Source organism: Galeopterus variegatus, unplaced genomic scaffold, assembly GCF_000696425.1.
Source record: "Galeopterus variegatus unplaced genomic scaffold, G_variegatus-3.0.2 Scaffold70, whole genome shotgun sequence".
Lineage (NCBI taxonomy): Eukaryota > Metazoa > Chordata > Mammalia > Dermoptera > Cynocephalidae > Galeopterus > Galeopterus variegatus.
Window position 1 is genome coordinate 468941 of NW_007726181.1, and position 24736 is coordinate 493676.

Sequence of the window (24736 nt, forward strand, 5' to 3'; positions counted from 1 at the left end):
ACCGGCAACGGGATCGCAACCCTCGGTGTTGCTCCCGCGCCTCGCTCAGCCAGTGAGCGGGAACCGGTCTGTATGTGGGATCCGAACCCTCAGCGGGAGCGCCGCCGTGCTTCCCAAGCGGCGCACTATAGCAGTGCGCCACCAGGCCGGCCAAATTGTCCTTATTCTTTACACCGCTTATCCAATCTCTCCTCATACCCCTGTCCCTCTCCCCTCCCACTTCTGACAACCCTAGATTTCTTCTCTCCTTCTGAAAGAGCAAAGGTTACTCTGTTGGGCCAGCCTGTGGCTCACTCGGGAGAGTGTGGTGCTGACGACACCAAGGCCACGGGTTCGGATCCCATATAGGGATGGCCGGTTGCTCACTGGGTGCGTGTGGTGTTGACAACACCAAGTCAAGGGTTAAGATCCCCTTACTGGTCATCTTTTTAAAAAAAAAAAAAAAAAAAAGGTTACTCTGTTGATTTGTTGCCTAGATGGTCTGTCCAGTGTTGAGAGACGTGCGTTCAGGTCCCCCACTATTATCGTAGAGTAGATGCTTCTTCTGTCACTCTGGAATGGGCTCTGTGGAGAGAGACGTCCTCTCCTTTTCTTTGGTCTCCCCTGATGGCTCTCCTTCTGTCAATGCACTCGAGTGACTGGCGGGCCATCTGCACAGTGGTTGTGGTGTCTAGCCGCTCTTGTTGCAGCCGTGGCTATTGTGGTGGCTGAGGTCACATGGAAGTGTGTTTTTGGCCTGCTCCTTGCCTGGTTGCAGGAGGAGGAGCCAGTCCCTGGCTCCAACCTCAGGACCCTGGGTGGGCCGCATGGCAGCAGCGGCATGTCTGGGTGTGGGAGGAGGGGTTGGTCCCTGGCTCCATCTGTTTTTACATTCTAAGATGTTGTTGCAGAGCAGTTGGGTGGGAGGGGGAGAGGGGCAAGGGGAAGGAGATAGGGTGGGAGGAGGAGGAAGGAGGCAGGGCATGGTTGAGGCTGTGGCACCCCCCTCATTCCTGCAGGGGAGACCAGGGGGCTTCCAGTGGTGGCTTGGTCATTGCTGATGATGCAGATGTCAGGGGGGGTGGCTGAAGCCCCTGTCCCCCATGGCCCAGCTTAGTGGTTGTCACTGGGCTGATTGTGGGTGTCAGGAAGCATGGCTGAGGCGCCTGGCCCTCCCCTCTCCTTGGCTTAGGGGCACAGGGGTCTTCTGGTCCTTCTAGGTGTTATAGGTGTTCTTTGGTGAAGTGAGACCTTTACTAGTTAATATCAAACTTTGTCTCTGGTTGTGGGTACTTTGTTTTTTCTTCCAGTTCTGTGTTGGATTATTTGCTGTTCCCACCACTTAAACTCTGTGCTGGAACTAATTGTTGTCCTTTGCTCGCTTCTAAAATAGGGGAACTTCCTGTGGGGACCAGCACTTGAGCTCTGTGGTTGAGCTAAACTGCTGCTTTGCTGCTGATTCCCTGCGGAAGTCTTTTTGTACAGCTCAGGTTTTAATGGTTGACTTTGTAGATACTTTCCGGTCTTGTGAGATCCAGTGCACCTGGATTGTGTAGAAACTCTGGTCTGGACCTGCATCTTTTCAGCAAACTACACCCCCTGCAGTTTTATATTCCTGTCCAGTCTACACAGAGTGGGCCTGCACTGATTGAGGGGCAGATCTGCTGTCCATGCTGTGCCTCAGTGATCCCCCAGTGGCCTGTCTCCTACACCACCCACACTCCAAACACTTCCCATGGGACGGGCCATGGACCAGTCCCTTGCAATGACTCACCAGCCTTTGAGTGGCTCCTTTTTTCAGTTGTGTGGCTCCTCGTTCCTATGTGGGTCCACTGGAACTCTGTCAGTGGTCTTGCTGGCCTAGAGGGCCACCAAGTCCCTCTTCTCCCCTGCTGCCTCCCAAGCAACTTCATAGGAAGGGCACAGCCGAGGCTTTTGCCAGCTCCTGCTCCGTGCACTCACCAGCTCCAGCCTTGAAGTGGCCAGGATTTGAAATGGCAGGGGTGATCCTTTCTTTCTCTTATCATGGCTTCTCCTGCCGTCATGAACTCCGTAGGTCTCTCCTCCTTGTCCCCTGAGCTCTAGTGGCCCCAGCTTGGCTGTTGTTGCTTTTTAATAGTTGTAGATTGGTTGATTTGTGGGAGAGAGTGATGCTGGGGACTGTCTATTCTGCCATCTTGACTGGAAACCTTCCACAATATGTTCTGATTCTTACAATTAACTAAAGAATCTGTAATTGCTTTTTTTTTTTTTAAAGATGACCGGTAAGGGGATCTTAACCCCTGACTTGGTGTTGTCAGCACCACGCTCAGCCAGTGAGCAAACCGGCCATCCCTATATGGGATCCAAACCCGGGGCCTTGGTGTTATCAGCACCGCACTCTCCCGAGTGAGCCACGGGCTGGCCCTTGTAATTGATTTTTTAAAAGCAGCTTTTTTTGGATATGATTTACACGCCATCAGATTCACCTGTTTAAAGTGTACAATTCAATGGCTTTTCATATATTTAGAGAGTTGTGCAACCATCACCATAATCTAATTTAAAAACATTTTCATTACCTCTAAAAACAACCCCATACCCATTAGCAGTCATTCTCCGTCTGCCCCACTCCCAGTCCTGGCACCACGAGTCTACTTTCTATCTCTATGGATCTGCCTGTTTGGGGCATTTCACATAAATGGAATCGTATAATGTGTGGTCTTTTGTGTCTAACTTCTTTTATTTAGCATAACGTTTTCAAGGTTCATCACATTATAACATGTATCAGTTGGTATTCTCTTCCTTTTTAAAGCCAAATAACATGCCATTGTGTGGATAGACAACATTTTATTTATCCATTTCTTGGTTGATGAAAATTTGGGTTGTTTATACTATGGCTATTATGAATATGATGCTGCCGTGAACATTCATGTCCAAGTTTTTGTCTGGAAATACGTTTTCATTTCTCTCAGGTAGACCTCTAAGAGTGGGATTCCTGGGTCATGTGCTCACTCTTTGTTTAACCTTTCGAAGAACGGCCAAGCTGTTTTCCAACGTGGCTGCATCACTTACATTCCCACCAGCAATGGGAATTCCAGTTTCCTTATATCCTCACCAACAGTTGGTATTTCAGTCATTCTTTTTTTTTTTTTTTGTCTTTTTTCCGTGTCCAGCAACGGATCGCAACCCTCAGTGTTGCCCCCGCACCGGACCGGGGACCGGCGACGGGATCGCAAGCCTCGGCGCTGCTCCCGCGCCTCGCTCAGCCAGTGAGCGGGAGCCGGTCAGTACGTGGGATCCGAACCCTCGGACGGGAGCGCTGCCGCGCTTCCCAAGCGGCGCACTATCCAGTGCGCCACCGGGCCGGCCCTCAGTCATTCTTATCGTGGCCATTCTAATGAGTGTCATGTGGTATCTCATGGTGATTTTGATTTGTGATGACCAATGCTGATTAATGATGCTGAGCATCTTTTTTATGTGCTTATTGGCTGTCCACATAGCTTTTTTAGAAAATAGCCATTAAAAGATTGGGTTATCTGTCTTCTTGTTTATTAAGTTGTAAGAGTTCTTTATATATTATGGATACAAATTCCTTATGAGAGGGAACTAGGTAGTCAGCTCACGTTTAGAACGTGGTGCTAGTAACACCAACGTAAGGGTTTGGATCCCTTACTGGCCAGCTGCCAAAAAAACAAACACAAAAACAAAATTCCTTATGAGATATATGATTTGCAAATATTTTCTCTCATTCTGTAAATTTTTTCACTTTTGTGATGGTGTCATTTAAAATACAAAAATGTTTAATTTTGATGCAATCCAATTTATCTATTTTTTTAAATCACTTACATTATTGGTGTTATATCTTCAAAAAACATTGCCTAACCAACTTTACAAAGATTTACTCCTATATTTTCTTTTCTTTTAGCTTCTGGCCAGTAAGGGAATCTGAACTATTGACCTTGGTGTTACCAACACTATGCTCTAACCAACTGAGCTAACCAGTCAGCCCCACTCCTATATTTTCTTCTAAATATAGTTTTAGTTCTTTCATTTAGGTCTATAATCTATGTTGAGTTAATTTTTGTGTACAGTTCAAGGTTAGGGTCCAGCTTCATCCTTTTGCATTTAAGTATCTAGTGGTCCCTGCAACATTTGTTGAAAAGATTATTCTTTTCCCCCTTGAATTGTCTTGGCACCCTTTATGAAAATTAATTGATCATAAATATGAGGGCTTATTTTTGGATTCTCATTTCTTTTCCATTGATCTATATGTTTATCCTTATGCCAATACCATGATGTCTTGTTTATGGTGTAATTTAATTTTTAACTTAATGTTTACAATATAAAAGTGTATTAAAAGTAGTATATTTTGGGCCGGCCCGGTGGCGTACTGCGATAGTACGCTGCTTGGGAAGCGCGGTGGCGCTCCCGCCGAGGGTTCGGATCCCACATACAGACTGGTTCCCGCTCACTGGCTGAGCGAGGCACGGGAGCAACGCCGAGGGTTGCGATCCCGTTGCCGGTCCCGGTCCGGTACGGGGGCGACACTGAGGGTTGCGATCCGTTGCCGGACACGGAAAAAGACAAAAATCTTTTCCATTGATCTATATGTTTATCCTTATGCCAATACCATGATGTCTTGTTTATGGTGTAATTTAATTTTTAACTTAATGTTTACAATATAAAAGTGTATTAAAAGTAGTATATTTTGGGCCGGCCCGGTGGCGTACTGCGATAGTACGCTGCTTGGGAAGCGCGGTGGCGCTCCCGCCGAGGGTTCGGATCCCACATACAGACTGGTTCCCGCTCACTGGCTGAGCGAGGCACGGGAGCAACGCCGAGGGTTGCGATCCCGTTGCCGGTCCCGGTCCGGTACGGGGGCGACACTGAGGGTTGCGATCCGTTGCCGGACACGGAAAAAAAAAAAAAAAAGATAAAAAAAAAAAGTAGTATATTTTTACACTTCAAAGGTTTTTAAAACTTAACCTTTAATGTCCAGTTTTATTGCATTGTGGTCACTTAAGCTTTAATTTGTAATTTTACTGCACTGTGGTAAAAAGCAAAGACAAGAATTTTATAAGGTACAGAATCCAATATTTACTCATTTAGGCTTATTATTTGGAACTGCACTGTCCAATTCAGTAACCACTAGCCACATGTAACTATTGAGGAACTCAAAATGACTGAAGAATAGAATTAAAATTTTTTATTTGGCATTTTTATCACCTGCCAAAACAAATCCCTTGTGCCCATTTGCAATCAATCTCCATTCCCATTCCTACACCAGGCGACAACGAATCATCTTTCTGTCTCAATAGATTTACCTCTTCTGGACATTTCATAAAAATGGAATCATACAATATTCGGATGTCTTTTGTAACTTCTTTCATTTAAAATAGTGTTTTTGAAGGCTGGACGGTTAGCTCAGTTGGTTAGAGCATGGTGCTGATAACATCAAAGTCTAGAGTTTGGTCCCTATAAATAAAAATAAATAAATAAATAAAATAGTGTTTCTGAAATTCACCTATGTCGTAGCATATATCAGTACTTCATTCCTTTTTGTTGTTGAATAGTATTTCATTGTATGGATATATCATATTTTAGTTATTCATTCACCTGTTGATAGACATTTGGATTGTTTCAATTTAATTTTAATTAATCTAAACTTGAAAATGCTGATTCAGGTAAAATATTTTTCCTTTAAGGACAACTTTATTGCATTGGCAGGGCTATATTTCTCATTAATCTTTGAAAATTTTGTATATGAATTGAGATGTGCTATAAGAGTAAAATATACACTGAATTCTAAAGACTTAGAATTATTGATAGACAAATAAATAATATAGAAGATCAAATGGATGAGTAATAAACAGAAACTATCAAAATCAACTTGAAAGACTAGCAAAATAACAAAATAGGACCGCTAGAAATGAAAAAAATCATTAAAAACTCAACAGCTATTTCAAATAGCAGATTAGACAAAGTAGAAGAGAGAAGTAGAGAATTGGTAGGTAGCACAGAAGAAATCACTGAGAATGCAACACAGAAAGACAACGCATCGGAAGATACAAAGGAGGTTAGAGACAAAGGAGTATGAAGTCCCAAGTAAAGCCTAATCGGAGTTCCAGAAGGAGACTAGAGAGAGAATGATAGGGAGGCAACATCTGGAAAGTTAATACTGAGAATTTTTAGAACTTATGAACTATGTCAATCTTTAGATTCAGAAGCCCAACAAAAACCTAAGTAAAATTAAAGACAAAAAGGAGGAGGAGGAGGAGGAGGAAGAAATCTACACCTCGACACATTGTAGTGAAGCTGAAAACATCAAAGACAAAAAGATTGTAAAAGCAGCCAGAGGAAAAAGACTGACCTCTCACCACCAATAGTGTAGGCCCAATGACAGTGGAATAGTATTTCCATTAAGCTGAGAGAAAATATCTGTCACCAAGAACTGTGTATTCAGCGTATCTATCTTTAGGAGGAGGTCAACATCAAGACATATTTAGACAATCGAAAACGGACAGGACTGGCCAGCTAGCTCACTTGGTCAGAGGGTGGTGCCGATAACACCAAGGTCAAGGGTTCAGACAAAAAACAAACAAACAAAACACTGAGAGAAAACCACACATTATGTGCCTCCTGATAAATGCCACCCATGAAGTTCTCTTCCTGAAAATGTAAACATGAATCTGAATACACCTCTAAGATCTAACCACCAGTTTAGAGGAAATTCAGGGGACAGAGAAATAATGAACAAAATCTAGACTGTGTATAGCAGTTCTCTATTGCTGTATAACAAATTACCCCAAAGCACAGAGGCTTGAAACAACAATAAACATGTGTAATCCTCACAGTTTCTGTGGGTTAGAAATTCCGTGGGTTTAGCTTAGCCGTTCTGTCTAGAAGGCTGCCATCAGATTGTATCTAGGACGTCGGCCGGGTCTGCGTCTCCAAAGCCTTGACCGGAGCTCACAGGGCAAGTTCATGCTTCTTGTCCGTGCCTCTGTCTTGCCGTGCGGGTCTTCCCACAGGCTGCTTGAGTGTTCTCATGACATTACTTCCTCTGGAGCAAGTAATTCAAACAAGAGCACCATGGGAACCACGATTTCTTTCATGACCTAGCCTCGGAAGTCACACACCACCACTTCTGCACTGTCCTGTTGGCTACTCAGGTCAGCCTTATTCAGTGTGGGAGGGGACAACACAGTGCGTGAGCACCAGAAGGCAGGATCGTCAGGGGCCCCGTGCAGGCTGACTACCACACATGAGCAACTCTGCAGGACAAATGACTTGGTTTGTTCAACAAATGAGTTGCAAGGAAAGAATAAAAGAAGGGGAAGAAGCTATAGATGAAGTGAAATTAAAACGTGTCGACCAGGTGCAGTGTGAACAAAGGAAAAAATCCGAACACTGATTAGACATCCGGTGATATTAAGCAATTACTGTGAACATTTTTAGGTGTTATAATAGTACTGGATAATGCTTTTCAGAAAGATCTATGCCGCCTCCTCTTTGAGTATGGGCTGGGCTTAGTGACTTGCTTCCAAAGGATAGAGTATAGAGTGGAGGGAAAGTGACTTCACAGTGGAGAAGCCTTGGCCAAGTAATCAAGGTCAGCATCACCAGCGATAAGTCATGTGGGCAGCATGAATACCTGAAAGCATGTGATGAGAAGGGCGCTTCACCTCTGTGGTCTCCTTCCCCCAAACCTGTAGTGTCCAGTCTAATCATGAGAAAAAAATCAGACAAACCCAGATTGAAGGGCATTCTATAAAATCCTGGACCAGTGCTCTTCGAAAATTTTAAGGTCATGAAAAACAAAGACTAGGAAATTCTAACAGACCAGACAGGACTAAGGAGACATGACAACTAAACACAGTATGGTATCCTGAACTGGATTGTGGACTAGAAAAAAAAGGACATTAGCAAAGAAATCTAATGAAATTTAAAAAAGCCTGGAGCTTAGTTTAGTTAATAGTTTATATATTTACACACATATATATGTATGTATATATACATATCAACAAAATTGATATATATAATATATACTGATCTATATATCAAATTGATATATGATATATCATATATATATGAAAATTGATAGATATAAATTGATAGATATAAATATATCTAAACAAAATTGATTTTTTAGAGCTCAAAAACCAAGGACCAAATTATGGTGACCTTGCCAAGTACTGCCCCCTTTTAGATCTGGGCCTGAGCAGCCAGCTTTCCTTCTTCTTCGTAAGATCTGGCATCTATCTCCTTTTGTTCAACACCATTTTGTTGGCTATTCCTACAAGTGTATCGTGACGAGTGAACTCTGAATGCCTGCAGCAACGATCATAACCCCCTTGCGTTATTCAGCACACACTGCACTATTTTATGCACAGTATCTGTGTTCCTGGTCACAGGGAGGTAGGGACTATCATTTATCCCCACTTTGCACTTGAGGAAAGGCTCAGACAACTTGTCACTTGTCCAAGGTCACCTCACTAGCAAGTAGTAAAGGCAGATTTGACCCCATTCTGACTTCAAAGTCCACATTTTTCATCTGTTACAGATTAATGGAAAGTTCACCAAGATACAAAGAAGATCAGGTATTTTGCTACGGCCTGGAGGCTGGGTCTCTAGGCCTTTAGGTTTAAGGGACAGTTGGGAGGGGTGAGCAGAGCAGGAGGGGCAAGGGGACGATCTGGCAAAATGGGGGTGGGGCTCTCTCTGCTCACGATTGACCATTACGTCACATACCACAGCTGCCACCAGCCAATTCAGTCTTTCAGAAGGTTCTCCTGTTAAAATGAGGCCCAGACCCTGAGAAATACCTCAGAAAACACCCTTGGCCCTCAGGGGCAGCACCCCCAGCCCAGCTGCATAATAAGATAAGACGTGCCCGAGGGACCTGGGAACGAAGCCAGCCTGGTGACGCTGCACTGCTCTCACAGTGACGTCTGTCAGCAGCAGACACCGTCCCTCCAGGGACTCAGAGCTCAGCCAAAAGGCCTCTGGTTTTAAGACCAGCTTTGTGGAGCTCCGATAGCACTGCCCTTCCAGAGGCTTCTGAAATCAGAATTGCCCGCGGCCCTCTAGCCAAGGTAGCAGACAAATCAGCAGGTGTGCTGGCGTTAGGTTGTTTTGCATTTGAGTAGTTTTAATTTCTATTCAATCAAGTTTATTGATCCCTAGGCCTCTGGATTTTATGTCAGGATTATAAAGGTTTCCGTCATTCTCAGATTAGAAAATTATTCACAGAGGGTGCTATTTAAAGGAGTCTGCGGGGAGACTTCCATCAGCACTAGGAATCCTCCTCCTTTACCCTCCAGCCCCCATGTTGCTGTCTTGTAAATCAATCTGGCTTTTCACAAGCTAGGATGTTTTTCGAGAAGAGACCTACCTGTGTTTCTATTGTGTGTAAGGACTAGGTAGCGGCACTCTGGTTTGGGAAACGGACTGTGGTAGCCGTAGTTTCATGTTTAGAGTGGGCCTGGGCAGCCACCCTGTCACTTCACGAGCTAGACAACTACTCCTTGTCAATAAGCACCAGCCTCAAACCAAGATCTTCCCTGCAGGAGTTCCCAGTCCGGTGGGAGAACAGATTATCACCAGATTATCACCAGTTCATAGGCCTTGTGGTGGAAATAACATTCCACATGCAAGGAAGAGCTTACCCAGTGGATGGCAAGGAGGGGCACCGAGGGCATTCCAAACAGGGGGGATGGGACGTTTAATCTCTGCACTGCAGATACGACTTATGTGCCCATGATGTGCCAGACCCTCACCCCCACCTGCACAAGAGGCGCTGAGGTAAGGCGGGCAGCCAGAGGCCAGATCGCAAGCATAACACCAGGAAAACCTGGCTTCTCATCCCTGTTCTAGAACTTAACTGGTCAGATAGCCTTAAGAAAGTGACTTCATTCCTCTGGGGCTCACTTTGCTTATCCTTAAACTGCAGCCTCGGCTTCTGTCCTCTTAAAGAAAAGCTGTGCAGTTTCTTTAAGATTGCACATGTGCAAACATTCTGTCTTCTGCAGCCTAAAATATTTGACACCCTCAGGGCATTTTCTGCTGCTAATTGAACTGGAGTTGTTCCTGCCTCGGAAAAGTCCCTGTGTTCAGCCTGTCTGTGTTCCCTGGGGCTCCAGAGCCTGCTTCCTATAGAGGTGGCAGCTTCACCTGGATCCAGACCTCCAGGTTTGCAGCCCCACCCTGGTCAGCTGACTCTTGACTCCTGACTCACCGGGGTCAGGACGCTACTCCATACCATTGAATCCCGACAAAGAAACTCCACACGAAGTGCTGAGCCCCCTCCTCTCACAGATTTTTAGTAGCTGTTTCCCTTTGGACTTGTTTCTCCCAGACACTGGTACGGGCCCCTCTCATCCCAGGCAATCCTACCATCTACTCACAACCAAATGTTAAAGGCTTGGAGCTGAGGTAGGTAAGTGGCTTCCTTCTAGATCTCCACTCCTCTCCACACCACTAGGGCCCTGTGAACGGTGTCCTCCAGTGTGCGGCAGTGGTCCTCTCATGCAAACAGCAGCCCCACACCCCAGTCCCTACAGTGCAGTCAGAGTGCATAGAAAGGCACCTGGCTGTTAGGGAAAGGGCACTTGACGGGAGTTCTAGAAACTTTGTTCTGGTTCCAGCACTGCCTACTGTGTGACCTTGGACAGGTCCCTTGCACCGCTGGTTCTGTGTCCCTGTTCATAAAATGAGAGGGTTGGACACGGGGATGAAACAGTCTGTTGGCAGATGGAAGTACGTACGGTTTGAAGCCGAGTGCCTGTAAGTGGCTGGCACTTCCCAAATGAGAAGCAGTTCCCACCACTGCCACCACTGAAGGCGTGGGAGTTTGTGCTCTTTGCTGCTCCCCAACCCTGGCTCTTGCCAGAAGAGCCACAGCCTCTGTCCTTGTTGGCACCATGATCCGAGGAGGCAGAGCACTGCACTGGCCACCAAAGGGAGCGTTAAGTACAGCACCAGATCTGGCTAGGTTATCACTTCTGGAGGCCAACCTTGACCCAGGATGCCAACAATGAAGCTCTCTCTGCGTTTCCCAAGGCCCCTGGCCCTCCAGCCAGCAGGAGATCCCCAGTCCTATCTCCCGCACTTACCAGTAGGCTGGGCTGGTTCACAGCAGGGCCCAGCACTGAGAAGGGCCCTGCGCCCGGTTTAACGCTCTATTGTTGCCATCTTAAAATTCATCACACATTTGAACAAGGGGTTCCACGTGGTCATCGTTTAGAGGGCTGCAGACTATTGTGGGTTACATCGATACCCATTTGGAAATCTCTCCCCAGCATGTTTACCAGTGTCCTCCGCTAGGATATTCATTCCCAAGGCAGGGATTCTGTGATGACCAGAGGAAGAACACTCTGGAGGATTCCTCTTGTCCTTCAGGATCCAGCGGAGGTGGCGCTGAGGTCCACGAGGCCTCCTCTGACCAACCTGCATGAGGCAGGCACTTGGCTTCACACTCCATTTGTGTCTCTCACATGGTACTCATCCCTTTAATTAACCACAAAGTCCCCGTCTGGATTATTCATTTCCATGCCATGCATTCTGTACTCTGACTTGCCCAAAATAGACAGATGCTCAGTGAGAATTTGTGGACTGGCTGGGAAGCAAACAGAGCTGTCTTCTCGGACAGAGTACAGGGCACTGCATGCACTGGGTGCCCAGTCAGTGCTGCTGATGCATCCACAGAGTGGGCCAGGCTGCAACAGCACATGGCCAGGCCCTCGTCAGCCAAGAGATCATGCCCACTACCCTTCTCTCCCCTTCCTACCTGAAGAGGATTGTATTAGTCCATTTTGGTTGCTTATAATGAAATATCTGGAACTGGGTGATTTATAAAGAAAATGAAATTTACTGCTTACAATTTATGAGGCTGGGAAGTCCAAAGTCCATCTGGTGGTGGTGACAGCGACCCAGGGGTCTCACATTGCAAGATGGTGGAAACAGAGAGAGAAACAGACTCTCCTGTCTCTTCTTTTAAAGCCCTCATATCCACGCCCCTGGCCACCATTTTTATTCCGTTTACTGTGTCATAGTCTTACTATCCAATCACCTCTTCAAGGCTCCACCTTCAGTTCCCATAATAGGATTTCCCACCCTCTTAACAGTCACAGTGGGGGCTAAGTTTCTTTTTTTTTTTTTTTCCTTTTTGTCTTTTATCGTGTCCGGCAACGGATCGCAACCCTCAGTGTCGCGCCCGTCCCAGACCGGGACCGGCAACAGGATCGCAACCCTCAGTGTTGCGCCCGCACCTCGCTCAGCCAGTGAGCGGGAACCGGTCCATATGTGGGATCCGAACCCTCGGCGGGAGCGCCGCCGCGCTTCCCAAGCAGCGCACTGTATCAGTGCACCACCGGACCGGCCCTGGGGGCTAAGTTTCTAATACATAAAACTTGGGGGATGCAATTCAAGCTTCAATGAGTTTTGGGAGACATAATTCAATCCACTACAAGCATAGAAGGGGCATTGAAGTCCAGGGTGATGCTGTTGAATTACAGGGTTTCCTGGTGTAGGGTTGGAAGAAAACTCTCCTCTGGATGACCCTGTAGTTCCAGAATGCCCTTGGGGAAAATTATATTGAGATTCCCTTACACTTGCAACGTACTTTAGAGTTTGCAAGCCACTTTCATAAACATTCTCAAACTGTCCTGTGATTTAAGACAAATACTTAAATACTAATTATATTGTTGTCATTTTAACATTTTTTTACTACATACGTTCACTGAGCAAAAATTAGAAAATACCGATAAAACAAAAAAGGAAAGAATACTTCATATCCTATTGCCTAGAGATGACGCTGCTAATATTTTAGTTCATATTCTGTCAGATTTATCTATGCATATAAATATATATCTTTAAAGATAGGATAATACTATCACTATTTTGTAATCTAAGTATCCCCTTTTGGTGGGTGACTAACAGAGGTCCCAAGTCATGCAGCTATTAAGGGACAGTACTGCGTGTTGATTCCAGTGTCCTGATTTTGGGTGTCCATGCCCCCAAACCAGGCTGCTGCTCAAACTCCAAAATGGGTTGGAGGGATTGAATGCCTCCATTTTATGGCTGGGAAAATGGAGCTCCAGCTAAAAAAAAGGGGGGTGGGGAGTTGCTTTGACTGGGCTTAGGGGGAAAGACCCCCAAACTGTCATGGTGTCCCACACAATTCAGCAGCGGTGAGGCCAGGCTGGGCTGCGCCTGGATACTCAGGAGTTCTCACCTCTGCAAAACAGGACTCTGCCTTGTGGTAAACAGTCACAGGGACGACAGGGGTCAGTTGTCAGGCAGGAGGCCCAGAGGGAGCAAGTGCCAGGTGGCAAGATCGGGCTGTAAGGGACTGACCCCATAGAACAACTGGATGTCTGTTTGGTGGCCGTGGAGCGCTCGTGCTCTCTTGTATTTTTAGAAAGAGGTGAAGGCGCAGCAGTGACCCGACAACTGCCTTGTTGCCCTGGTGTTGCCTGAGCTGTAGATAGGGTGCTTCCAGCCTGGGTCTGGGCCAGCGGCTAAGGGCAGGGCTAGCACGCATGCCTGCCTGCCTGCATGCATTCATTCTTGAGCACAAACTACTGGCCAGAGGCTGTGGTAGGCACTAGAGGAAAGACGTCCCCAGGGCTCTGGCCTTCCTGGATGGTGCAAAAGAGCAAGAGCTAAGGAGCAGCAGCAGAACAGCACGGTGGTTAGGAGTTTGGGCTCTGGCCACAGACAGACGTGGGTTCAAATCTTAACTCTCCTATCTCCTAGCTGTGTGACCTTAGGCAAGTTACTTAATCTCTCTGAGCCTAAGCTTCTCCTTGTAGGGTTTTTGTGAGAAGTAAATGAGATAACGCATATGAAACACTTAGAAGAGTGTCTGGAACATGGCAAGTGCTGAATACATGAAGGAATTAAAAGAAAGGCTGCACATTTGGAAGAATTCTGGATCTGGGCTGTTTAACACATTCAGCATCCGTGGTGAATCTAGTTCTGGGAACGACTTGGGGTTTGGGTTAGATGAGGCTTGGGACTTACACAGCATCTTTGCTGAGGGCTTTGCTGAGTCTGGCAGTGGTTCACCCTCTCATCTGTACTGACTAGGCCATGTCCCGGCTTCTCACAACGAGAGGGATGGGGCTGCTACCTCCCCTTTACCCCTGAGAAAGCGGAGAAGCAGTGAAGTTGTGTGACCTGCCTGAGGTCAGTGAGGGAAGAAATGGCAAGCAGGCTCCATTCCGACCCCTCGGCTCCATGCACAAGGCCATCCATCCACTTGTCTATCCAAGCTCAATCTTCCCCAGACCCTGGCCCACTGCATCAGAGCTGCACAGAGTGCAGGTGTGCAGATTAGGAGAGTGTGTGGTTTTGTGCATTCACACAGTGTGAGAAGCCAGGCTGGATCTGCTGGGCTGAGAGGGAAGGGGTGGGTCATAGGGCTAGGGCAATCCAGGTGGACTGGGTCTGGGCCTCTGGATTGGCTGAGGATGGCAGGGGGCAGCTGACTCAGAGCTGGCAGACCGGTCAGGAGGGGCCTCCGGAGGGTCGTTCCCCGCTGGCTTTGATCCCTGGGACTGGTGCTCCAGGGACTTCTGTATTTTTTTTTTTTTAAGATGACCAATAAGGGGTTCTCAGCCCTTGGCCTAGTGTTGTCAGCACCACGCTCAGCCAGTGAGCCAACCAGCCATCCTTATATAGGATCTGAACCCGCGGCCTTGGTGTTATCAGCACCGCACTCTCCCGAGTGAGCCACGGGCCGGCCCTGGGACTTCTGTATTTTGATCTCATCTGTCCCTGGAGCTGCAGCTAGGCCTCTTCCAGTGAAGGTGACAGCATCTCTGCCTCATCTGTAGCCTGTCTCGTCTATGGTCAGGACCCAGGATGCTGCTGACCACAGGGAAAGTACACACACACACACACACACACAGAGCACACTCACAGAAGCTGTGATGATGTACTGAGGGGAGTCTGGAGTCAACATGTCCGTGGAATACAGACATTTACTGGCCCCCCGGAGGGCTCCATTTAAGAGGTTCGTGGAACTCAACTCGCCGTGGTGCTGCCTTTTAAGCCCTTTCTGAATGAATACAGTGAGTGACAGATGGATCCGTCATTCACTCATTCGTTCACTTGGCATGCCAGGCGAGGTGCCAGGCTTGGGGATACAGCAGCGAGCGAGACAAAGTCCTTGTTCCCATGAAGCTTATCTATCGGGGTGGGATCAAATAGGTCTTTTTATCTCCTGGCTTCCTCCTTTATTCACTATATTCTCTGCTAAGCCTTGTCTGTTTAGGGGATTAGGAGAATAGGGCTATAGGGAAAGGATCTTTGTTGTATGCTAAATGCCTGGCACACGACAGGAGCTGGAAACATGTCTGTTAGCTGGACTGAATAGGAATCTTGGCAGGCTCTCTGCAAGGCTGGGTGGGGCAGGCAATTCATCACCTTCCCTTTTTCTCACCATCAGATACGACCTTCCTCATGAGGTCTTCTCACTTTGACTGTAACCAGAGACTGTAGGCTCAAGTCTCGTTGCTGTGTCTTCTAATTGCCTTAAATTCCAAGGAGGTCATTCTTGCCTCTTGGAAACATATAATCTAGTGGGGACACACAAACCTTATATACACTATCGTGTGGAATGTGGATATTTTGCTTTATGATTAAATGTTCTAAAAGTCATTTCACTTGCCTGTGCTTAGGCTTCCTATCTGGATTTAGGTTCCACCACAAAATCTAAGGGTCAGGGCCGGCCCCGTGGCGCACTCGGGAGAGTGCAGCGCTGGGAGCGCAGCGGCGCTCCCGCCGCGGGTTCGGATCCCACATAGGAATGGCCGGTGCGCTCACTGGCTGAGCGCGGTGCGGGTCAGTGATCTCCTTACCGGTCACGAAAAAGACAAAAAATAAATAAATAAATAAATAAAAATAAAAATAAAAATTTAAAAAATTAAAAATCAGGTAAAACCCAAGAGAGAAAAGCTGAGATGTAATTTCATCCAGAGGTAGGAAAGATTGGGTCAACAGGCTAAAGAGGCAGCCACTGAGAAACAGCACAGTTATTTCTGCTGCAGCCTGCCTGGCACAGCTCTTCTGTATGTCTGTCGGTTGCTTCCACCTCCTAACAGGCCCTCTTAACTCCCTTCTGACGTTCCTGTCCTACCATTGAATTCTGTCCCAGTCCTCTGGGCTCACACCAGTCAGATCAGCCTTCCCTGCACTGGACTTCCATCCAGAGACAGTATATTCTAGTGGTCATGAGCTTGAATCCTAGCTCCTCAACTCAGCTGCTGAGTGACCTGAAGTAAGTTGCTGAACCTCTCTGTGCTTCAGCAACACTATCTGTAACATGGGGATGGTGATAATAGTGCAAGTAAATATTTCTGAGTGAAGACATGAAAAGGATCTAAGAATGAAAGTATCAGACTCTTGTAAACAGACACATTATGGGCAGCACTTGGCACTGGGGACACAGGAGCTGCTGGCTGCTGGTGTGAAATGCAGGTTTGTATTTATTCACTATTCTGTGGAACAATCTAGATATACTACCTTTGAATACTTTAAACTAGTCCACAACTTTGAGGGGCTTACATAGCCTAGGCCTCCAGGGCCATATGGTGTAGCAGTTAAGGACACAGGCTCCAGAGCCTGCCTGGGTTCAAATCCCAGTTCCAATTCATAAAAGCTGGGTGATATTGGGCAAAGCGACTAAATTATTCTGAGCCTTGCTTTTTCTTGTCTGTAAAATAGGTGTCATTAGGATAATTCAATGACACAATCAGAGTACAAGTGTGTAGCACTGATGGCTGCAGTGAGGTCGTGTGGACGGACAAGTGGTCCTCCAAGGTGCCCTTGTATCAGAATCACCTGGAGGTCTTGCTAAAATGCAGATTGCTAGGCTCCACCCCAAGTTTCTGATTCAGCAGGTGTGGAGTGGAACCTGAGAATCTGCATAGTTTTAACAAGTTCTTAGGTGAGGCTGCTGCTGCTGCTTCACAGGAGCACACTTTGAGGACCGTTGCTATACAGAAGAAAGAATATAGGCTTAGGATTTTGACACTGGGACGGTCCATTAGTGTTTGGTGACTTCAGGCAGTCGATCTCTTTGAACCTCAATTGCTTCACTTCTAAAATGGGACTATGAACGCCCACTTTGTGGAATTGTGCCTGGCACACAGCACTGTCATTGTTTAATTATTACTGTTTAAAATTTCGCTCATTTTGTTGGCCCTCGAAGGATGAGTAGGATTGCAGTCAGGAAAGATGGGTTGGGAGGGCGTGGGGAATGCTTCTGAGAACCTAAAGCCAAAGCAGGGTATCGAACGAATGCCAGATGGGTCTGGAAGTCCCAGAGCAAGGTGCGAATTCAGAACGTGCTCTTGTTTGGGGTGGGAATAGGGAGAGAGCGATAAATTCTTTGGACATTTCTGTGTGCTAAATCCACGATTAACTTTGGACCTTGACTGAGATGACAGTCTTTCCTGAAAGCCACTGACAAAGTGATCACTGCAGGGGAGGTGGAAAATGCTTCCTAAGAGAGAGGAAGCAGGTGTCATGGGGGCCCTATTGCCATCCCTGTGCCTTCCTCTCCCTCCCTGCATACCTGCTCGTGTTTGTAATATCTAGCCCCCTTTCGTTAGAGAGAAACCTGGCCACCTCCTGCACTCATGAAGGGGTCAAAGTACTGGGAATCCTTGCTCCTGATGGGCTGCGCTAACCCGAGGCCCTGCCACGCTGTTTCCTGATGGATGGCAGAGGTGCTGCAGACCCTCCTGGTGGAGGCCTCCTCTGTTGTGTCCCATGAATGTGGCTGCTGCAACGGCCTAGTTTGCAGCCCAGGGCAAGGTCTGGAACCTCACGGTAAGACTGCACTCAGTGCTCAGAGGAGATCTCTGGGACAGTTGAGTGCTAGTACCAGAATAACACGCAAAAGACACCCCACCCTGACATGGATTAGAAACTGCTGATTTTTAAGTGCAAGATCATCACTCTTGGCCCAGGGAAGGCTGCAGTCAGAGTGCCTGCCTGTGTCCTGCCCCAGACAGAAGGCCTCAGGGGTCTGGGTTTTTGCAGGTTTTGGCCTGAAGACCAGTGGAAGCTTCCAGCCTGAGTCATTCATTCCCCGAGGCTCCCCTCAGCACTGCCATGGAAAGAAGGGATCCAGGAAAGAAAGACCCTTCCCTGAGATGGGGCTTTCATTTTAGAGGTAAAGGTTCACTGCCCAACACCACTCCCCCCACCCCGAAGCCACTGTGGGGCCCCGAAACCCCACCCTTAAAGGTCCTTTCTTTTGCCTTTTTTGAAAAAACTCTTTGACATCGTTCCTTCAAATACAAGATTCAAGGTTACCATCATTCACTGTGCACCTTTGGTGGGCAAAGTGCTGAGCTAGGCACTGTGGGGACCCCGTAACATGGAGGGCGGTGTCCATGCGGTAAAGTAGGCAGCAGATAAGCCACCTGGAGAGGTCTGAACAAGGCCCAGGGCCAGCACAGACCAGGGAGCGGGCAGCCTTCTTTCAAACAGTGCCGGGGTGGAGCGCACATGGTGACAAAGTTAGAAAGGAGGGGAGACGCCCCCGAGGAGAGCACAGGGAAGAAAGGCCTTTAGTCCTGGAGTGGAGCAGGCGCAGGCGCAGGCTGGGAAGGGTGGGGTGTGTTCAGGGAACAGTGAGTAATCTGGTGTGGCCTGTGCTTCTGAGCATTGCTGAGTCCTGCACAGGCCGAGCCCCAACAAGGGTTAGCTCGGGGTCCCCTCCCTGGTGTAGGAGGAGGAGCAGGGGGACCAGGCTAGAGAGTTGGGTGGGGACCAGGTGGGACAGCTGAGACCCCTGGAGGCCCAGTGCAGGATGGCTTGTGTGAGCACCCCCCCGCCCCCGCCCCCAGAGGCATTCCAAAGACTATGTGGGTGGCTGAGAAGATAAAAGCTGCCTACTTTGAAATTTGGGCTGGGACAAGTCCCGAGTCAGGACATAGGATTTAAAATGCCTCTAAGGAATATAATCCTGAGTGGGAGAAATGTCTCTGCCATCTCATATTTGTTTAATACTTTACAGTTTTCAAAGCACATTCACCTGCATTATCTCTTTGGTCTTTCTAACAGCTCTTTATGCTGGACAGGGCAGATGTTATTCCTGTTTCACAGACGGGGAAGCTAAGGTCTGGGTGAGATGAAGCTATAAATTCAGCTTTATTTTAACCTATTTACTTTATTTATTTATCTTTTTGGCTGCTGGCTGGTACAGGAATTGAACCCTGGACCTTGATGTTATCAGTACCACCTCTAACTAACTAAGCTAACCGGCCCACCCTAACCTATTTATTCTAACCACTGGCCTTTTGGGGTGTGTCTTAGTCTGTTTTGTATTTCTATAACAGAATGCCTGAGACTGGGTAACTTATAAATAACACAAGTTCATTTAGCTCATGGTTCTGGAGGCTGAGAAGCCCAAGATCGTGATGCTGGCGTCTGGTGAGGGTCTTTGTGCTATGGCATCCAGTGGTGGAAGGGATAGTGAGCACACGGCACAGAGGGAGGACAGGGGCTGAGCCTGCTCCTGCAGCGACAGCATTAATCCATTCACGAGGGCAGAATCCTTGTAAGGTCCCACCTCTCAACACCATTGCATTGGGGGTTAAGTTTCCAGCACATGAACTTTGGGAACACATTCAAACCATAGCTGGTGCATATTTGTTTCTGTTTCAAATTTATTTTTTAGATAGTTCAAACATTCACATGGCTCAAAATTCAAAAGGTGTAGATAAAAGTTCCTCTCTCAACCTGGTTTTTCCCCACTACCTAGGTCTTCTCTTACCAGTTTGAACCCAAGCCATTTGCCTTTCATGTCTAGTGTCCTTTCTGCCACAGCAGTGCAGGGGCTCGGGGACACAGCGCCACTGCAGATTCAAGAAACCCTTGGGCAAATTTCACTCAGGGAGAGGTGTTGTTATACAGCCTCTTAGCAAGTGTACATATGTACCTCATGGGACTATTTAATTGTCCTCTTCCATCTTAGGCCACATATGTCTATCTTTAGATGTTAAACTCCTTGGAGGTAGAGTATGGCTTCACCCTCTGGGAGGTAGTAGAGTAGGGGTTAAAATGAAAGGCTTTGGGGCCGGCCCAGTGGCGCACTGGAGAGTGCGCCGCTTGGGAGCGCGGTGGCGCTCCCGCCAAGGGTTCGGATCCCATGTGGAGACCGGTTCCCGCTCACTGGCTGAGCGCGGTGTGGGCGCAACACCGAGGGTTGCGATCCCGTTGCCGATTCCCGGTACAGGCGCGACACCAAGGGTTGTGATCCCGTTACTGGTCAGTAAAAAAAAAAAAAGACAAAAAGGAAAAAAAAAAAAAAGAAAGGCTTTGGCATGTAGAGTTGGGATAAGAACTGTGCTGTGTGGTCCTGGGCAAGTCCCGTAGGCTCTCTGAGCCTCCATCTTCTCAGCTACAATAATGATGCCCTCACCTACTTCACAGAGCTGTTGTGAGGACTATATAAGATGACTCATGCCCTGTGTTTAACCCTATGACAGGCACAAGGTATGTACTGCATAATTGGGAACCACCGTCATCCCAGTGTATGGGGAGCCTACTATATACGTGTGCACAGTGGGACAGGCTCAGGCACGCTTACAAATTGAATTCTGACAGGGGATTAGGAATCCCGGACACCTAATTAAAAGCTAATTGGGGGGCCAGCCCGTGGCTCACTCGGGAGAGTGTGGTGCTGATAACACCAAGGCCATGGGATTGGATCCCTGTATAGGGACGGCTGGTTAGCTCACTTGGGAGAGCGTGGTGCTGACAACATCAAGTCAAGGGTTAAGACCCCCTTACCTGTCATCTTTAAAATAAAAAAAAAAAGCTAATTGGCATAGTAGGTGACCCAAATCCATTCACTTGAACAAATCAGTCTTCCTGGGCTGGGGTCTCCCTTTCCCTTTATGGGAAATTGGCTTTCCAAAAGCCTGGCTCACCACTGTCTCTTTCAGGTGAGGCGCCTGGCTTTCCTGGCTAGTTGGTCATTTTTAGGCCAACAGAAGGGCCACAGGGTCCTGAGTTTGAGCTGATCACAGGAAGACTGCCATATGGCTTTTCTCAGGGATGACAGGAATGACTCATCAGAGGGTCACCAGTGCCCTCCAGCTGCCTGGGGCAAAGTGACTCACGAGCCCGCCCCTGCGCCTGGTCCCACAGCTGCCTGACCTCTGCCTCTCCTGAGGAACGTCCTCAGCCCCTGAGACTCTACACTCAGAGGAGGGAGTTTCCCCTTTCCTAGATCACTGTGCTGAAAATGACCCAAGAAGTCGTTTGTTCCAATCCCCCAATCTCACAGATAAGAAAAGGAACCCAGTGAGGGGAACCGGCTTGCTCACACCTCTGGCTTGTAGCAGAGTCAGGATTTGAACCTGTGTCCAGGGAGCCTTCTCTGACACCCTGCCACAAATCCCTACTTGTCAGCTGCCTTGCCAGGCCTGCAGCTTCTTCCCCGGGCACTCACTGTCTGCCACAGGCTCCAGGTCCTAGACACACGGAGGAGTGCATTCTGTGGCTTTTCTTTTTTTTTGTCTTTTTCGTGACCGGTAAGGGGATCGCAACCCTTGGCTTGGTGTCGCCTGCACCGCGCTCAGCCAGTGAGCGCACCGGCCATCCCTATATAGGATCCGGCCATCCCTATATAGGATTCGAACCCGCGGCGGGAGCGCCCCTGCGTTCCCAGCGCGGCACTCTCCGGAGTGCGCCACGGGGCCGGCCCTCTGTGGCTTTTCTGTAGGACAGTTACTTACCCCTTTGGGGTTGAGCCAACCTCTGTGACCCTCGGGGAGAACATCCCTGTAACCTTGTTTCCAAGAAAGGGCAGAATGATCTTTTGAAGCTTGTGGTCCCCACTGACCATAATGTCAATAAACAATGTAAAAATTTGTTTATTTTTCTGTTAAAAGCGGCATTCCTTTCCTTTCCAATTTAAGTTTTGTAAAGAAACAAAAATCTAAGCCAACAAGGATGAAGGGATAAATAATTGTCTGGCGGAACAATGGAGCAATCCATGACTTCACGGGATGGAATCCACACCAGCCTTGGGAGCCGGGTGTTGGCGAGAGGGCCTGGGTGACAGGAACGTCTGTGCTGGAACAAGGACCGGGAGGAAGAGGGAGGGGGTGATGTGCCCAGCCAGGCCCGGAGTGCAGCAAGCAGGGGAACCGGGAAACCTGTGGAGTGGGTCTGTGGTGTCCTGCGCCGGTGTCCCCCACCCGCTGCAGTCAGCAGAGCCACGTGCTGGCGTTGCCCAGAGCCGCCCGGGTGCTCCAGAAAGCAGCCCGGATCGACTCCCGCGCCCAGCCCGCTCGCCCCACCTGTGTCAGGCACCACTGGGTGGCAGGAGGCTCATGGGCTGCCTTTCCCAGGGGGTCGCGAGTCTAGAACAGGCCCCGAGAGCCCGAGGAGCTGAGTCTGTGGTTCAGTCCTCGAGGGACAGGGGAGGGTCAAGTGGAGCGGAGGGAATGAGAGCAGAAGGAAACTAGGAGGCAGCGGTGGTCGCAAGACGGCGCTCAGGCTGGACCGCGGCGAGGAGAACGGCCTGGCGGGGAGCCCAGTGTCACCGTCGCTCCACAGCCTCCGCCCCTGCAGAGACAGGATTTTACTCCCGTCCTGCGGATGCGGAAACTGAGCACCCACGTGCCAAGCCCATCGGCGGAGCCCCCCGCCCAGGCGCGCACGCGCTCCGCCCGCCTGCGCCGCGCCCCCTGCGGGCCGGGGGTCCCCCCGCCGCGCTCGGCCCCGGGAGCTTCCGGCCGGCCTGGGGCCCGCGGGAGAAACGCGAGTGACTCACGGCCCTTTGTTCCCGAGCCGCCCGGGCCCGGCCTTAAAGGGCCAGCGCCTCCGAGGCCTGCGGACTTGCAGCCAGGCTGCGTCCTGTGCTCAGGCGGTGGCATCCTGCAGGGCTGAGGGGTTTATCCTCGACTGTGAGGAAGGGCCCCCAGGTCATCTCGTCCGTCCCTCTGTCTCTGAGCAGGGCTGCACCAGTTTACTGCCCGGAAGAGTTAAGAACACCGTTTCCCTGCCTTTAAAGATGCGGCCGTGAGGAGACCCCCCTCAAGCAGCTCTGTCCAGGTGTCGCCGCCGCTCCCCGCGAGCCCCGCCCGGGGTGCGGGTGGTGCAGGGGTCCCTCCGCGTCCCTTGGTTGTCGCCCACCCACGCTGGCCCCCTTTCAGTCCTGGTTCATTTTTGAATTCTCGCTGGACGCACGTGTTCGGTGTGTTTCAGGCTGGCTTGTGAGCCAGGCGTCTGTCCAGGGCCTCTGAGGGATCCAGGTCCCACACCGATCCCGTCCTGTCCGTGGACTCCCGTGGAGAAATGCCACCCCGCAGCCAGGGTGCCCGCGCAACTTCCCCGGAGCCCGCACGCCACCATGCGGACACCGTGGGGAACCGCTGCTGCAGGGGACCGAGGGGGCGCCCTGCAGAGGCTGCACCGCTCGTAGACCTGGAAGGAGCGACCCAGTCAAAAGCAGTCCCGCACTGCACGCATTGACGTGAAAGCCGGCCCTAAATTTAGCTCACGTGAATCCCACATCCTCTGTGAAACGATGTCTCTGGTCGATTTAACACCAGCAAAAGCGCCCCCCCAGCTCTGTTAAAACTTACAAATGCGATACTTCCCTAGAGGCTTGGGAAGATTCTCACGCTTTCCACCCCACCTCCACCCCTTCTCCCCACTATTTGGTCAATGCTCAGAACTCACCACTAGGGGTTTGGGTTTAAGGCTTTGTCCCACTGTTAATATGCAAATTTTCTGGGTTACAGGGTGATGTTGATAACTCCAAGGTCAAGGGTTGGGATCCCCATACCAGACAGCAGCCAAAAAAAAAGTAAATTTTCAGCGAAGTGGGTTTCCCTGGAGGCTAGATTGGTTGACCAGATATTGAAGGAGGAGAAAGTGCAAAGCTTACAGTTAGGGGACAAACTAGAGGGAGGGGCACAGAGAGGAGAAGTGGGCATGGCTGGGAGAGAGGGGGAACCAGGAGTGGGGAGGCCCGGCTCACAGTTGTGCCTGGGCAGTAGCACTTTGAATTAAGGGTGGGGGGGGGGGCTAGGACCAAAATTTGTAGCCTTGGGGCAGACAGTGACCAATGGCCTTTGTGGGATTTGGCCCTGGGATGCCTGGCCCTAACCAACCAGGCCAGCTGGCCCCAGACAAGCCCAGCCTTGCTTGGACTGCGTTCCTAAAGGCTCTGAACACTGCGCGTGGCCTCCCAGGTCCACACAGATCCTCACCCCCACTCAGTCCCCACCTCCTCCAACCTCACAGGCTGAAACCCAGGCTCCAGAGACTTTGAACATGAGCAGCACAGGAAGAGACAGGGAGAATTCTATTCCTTTTGTGCCTACAGACCAGTGTCCTATTTCTCTAATCTCTGGGCTCCAGTCTGATCTGGGAGGTTGTGAAAAATAACTGCAGCCAGGGCCTGGAGCGAGGGGCCTGCAGCCCAAGGGTCAGTGCTCAGCAGGGGCCTGGGGAGGGTAGCAGCTTGCCTTATTCGGCTTTGGGGTACTCACAGCCCTGAGCACTGCCTGGCACGTGTACTCCATCTGTGCGATGCCTGGTACATGCTGGTGTCTGTTCTTATCTCCCGAGGAACATAATTTGCTACACTGATCAAAGTGCATGCTCCTGGTGGAGGCTCCCTCTGAGCCCCACCCTGCCAGAAGTCAGCACACACGAAATTTTTCTTTTTTTTTTTTTTTTTTTTTTTTTTTTTTCTTTTTCCGTGTCCGGCAACGGATCGCAACCCTCAGTGTCG

General features: G+C 49.2%; 1 protein-coding gene across 2 annotated transcripts in view; it reads left to right on the plus strand.

Moving 5' to 3' along the window:
* NINJ2 (ninjurin 2) overlaps positions 1-24736 on the plus strand; it is a 39798-nt gene that overhangs the window by 11123 nt on the left and 3939 nt on the right. Inside the window, exons 1-2 of one of the 2 annotated variants that reach the window (XM_008577720.1) lie at positions 18078-18145; positions 19042-19097. The exons of the other annotated variant lie outside the window; for it this stretch is intronic. Of the exons in view, the coding sequence (XP_008575942.1) occupies positions 18085-18145; positions 19042-19097 (117 nt within the window). The 5' untranslated portion in view covers positions 18078-18084. Of the gene's footprint in view, positions 1-18077; positions 18146-19041; positions 19098-24736 lie in introns of those variants that run through there. 2 annotated transcript variants of the gene reach the window in all.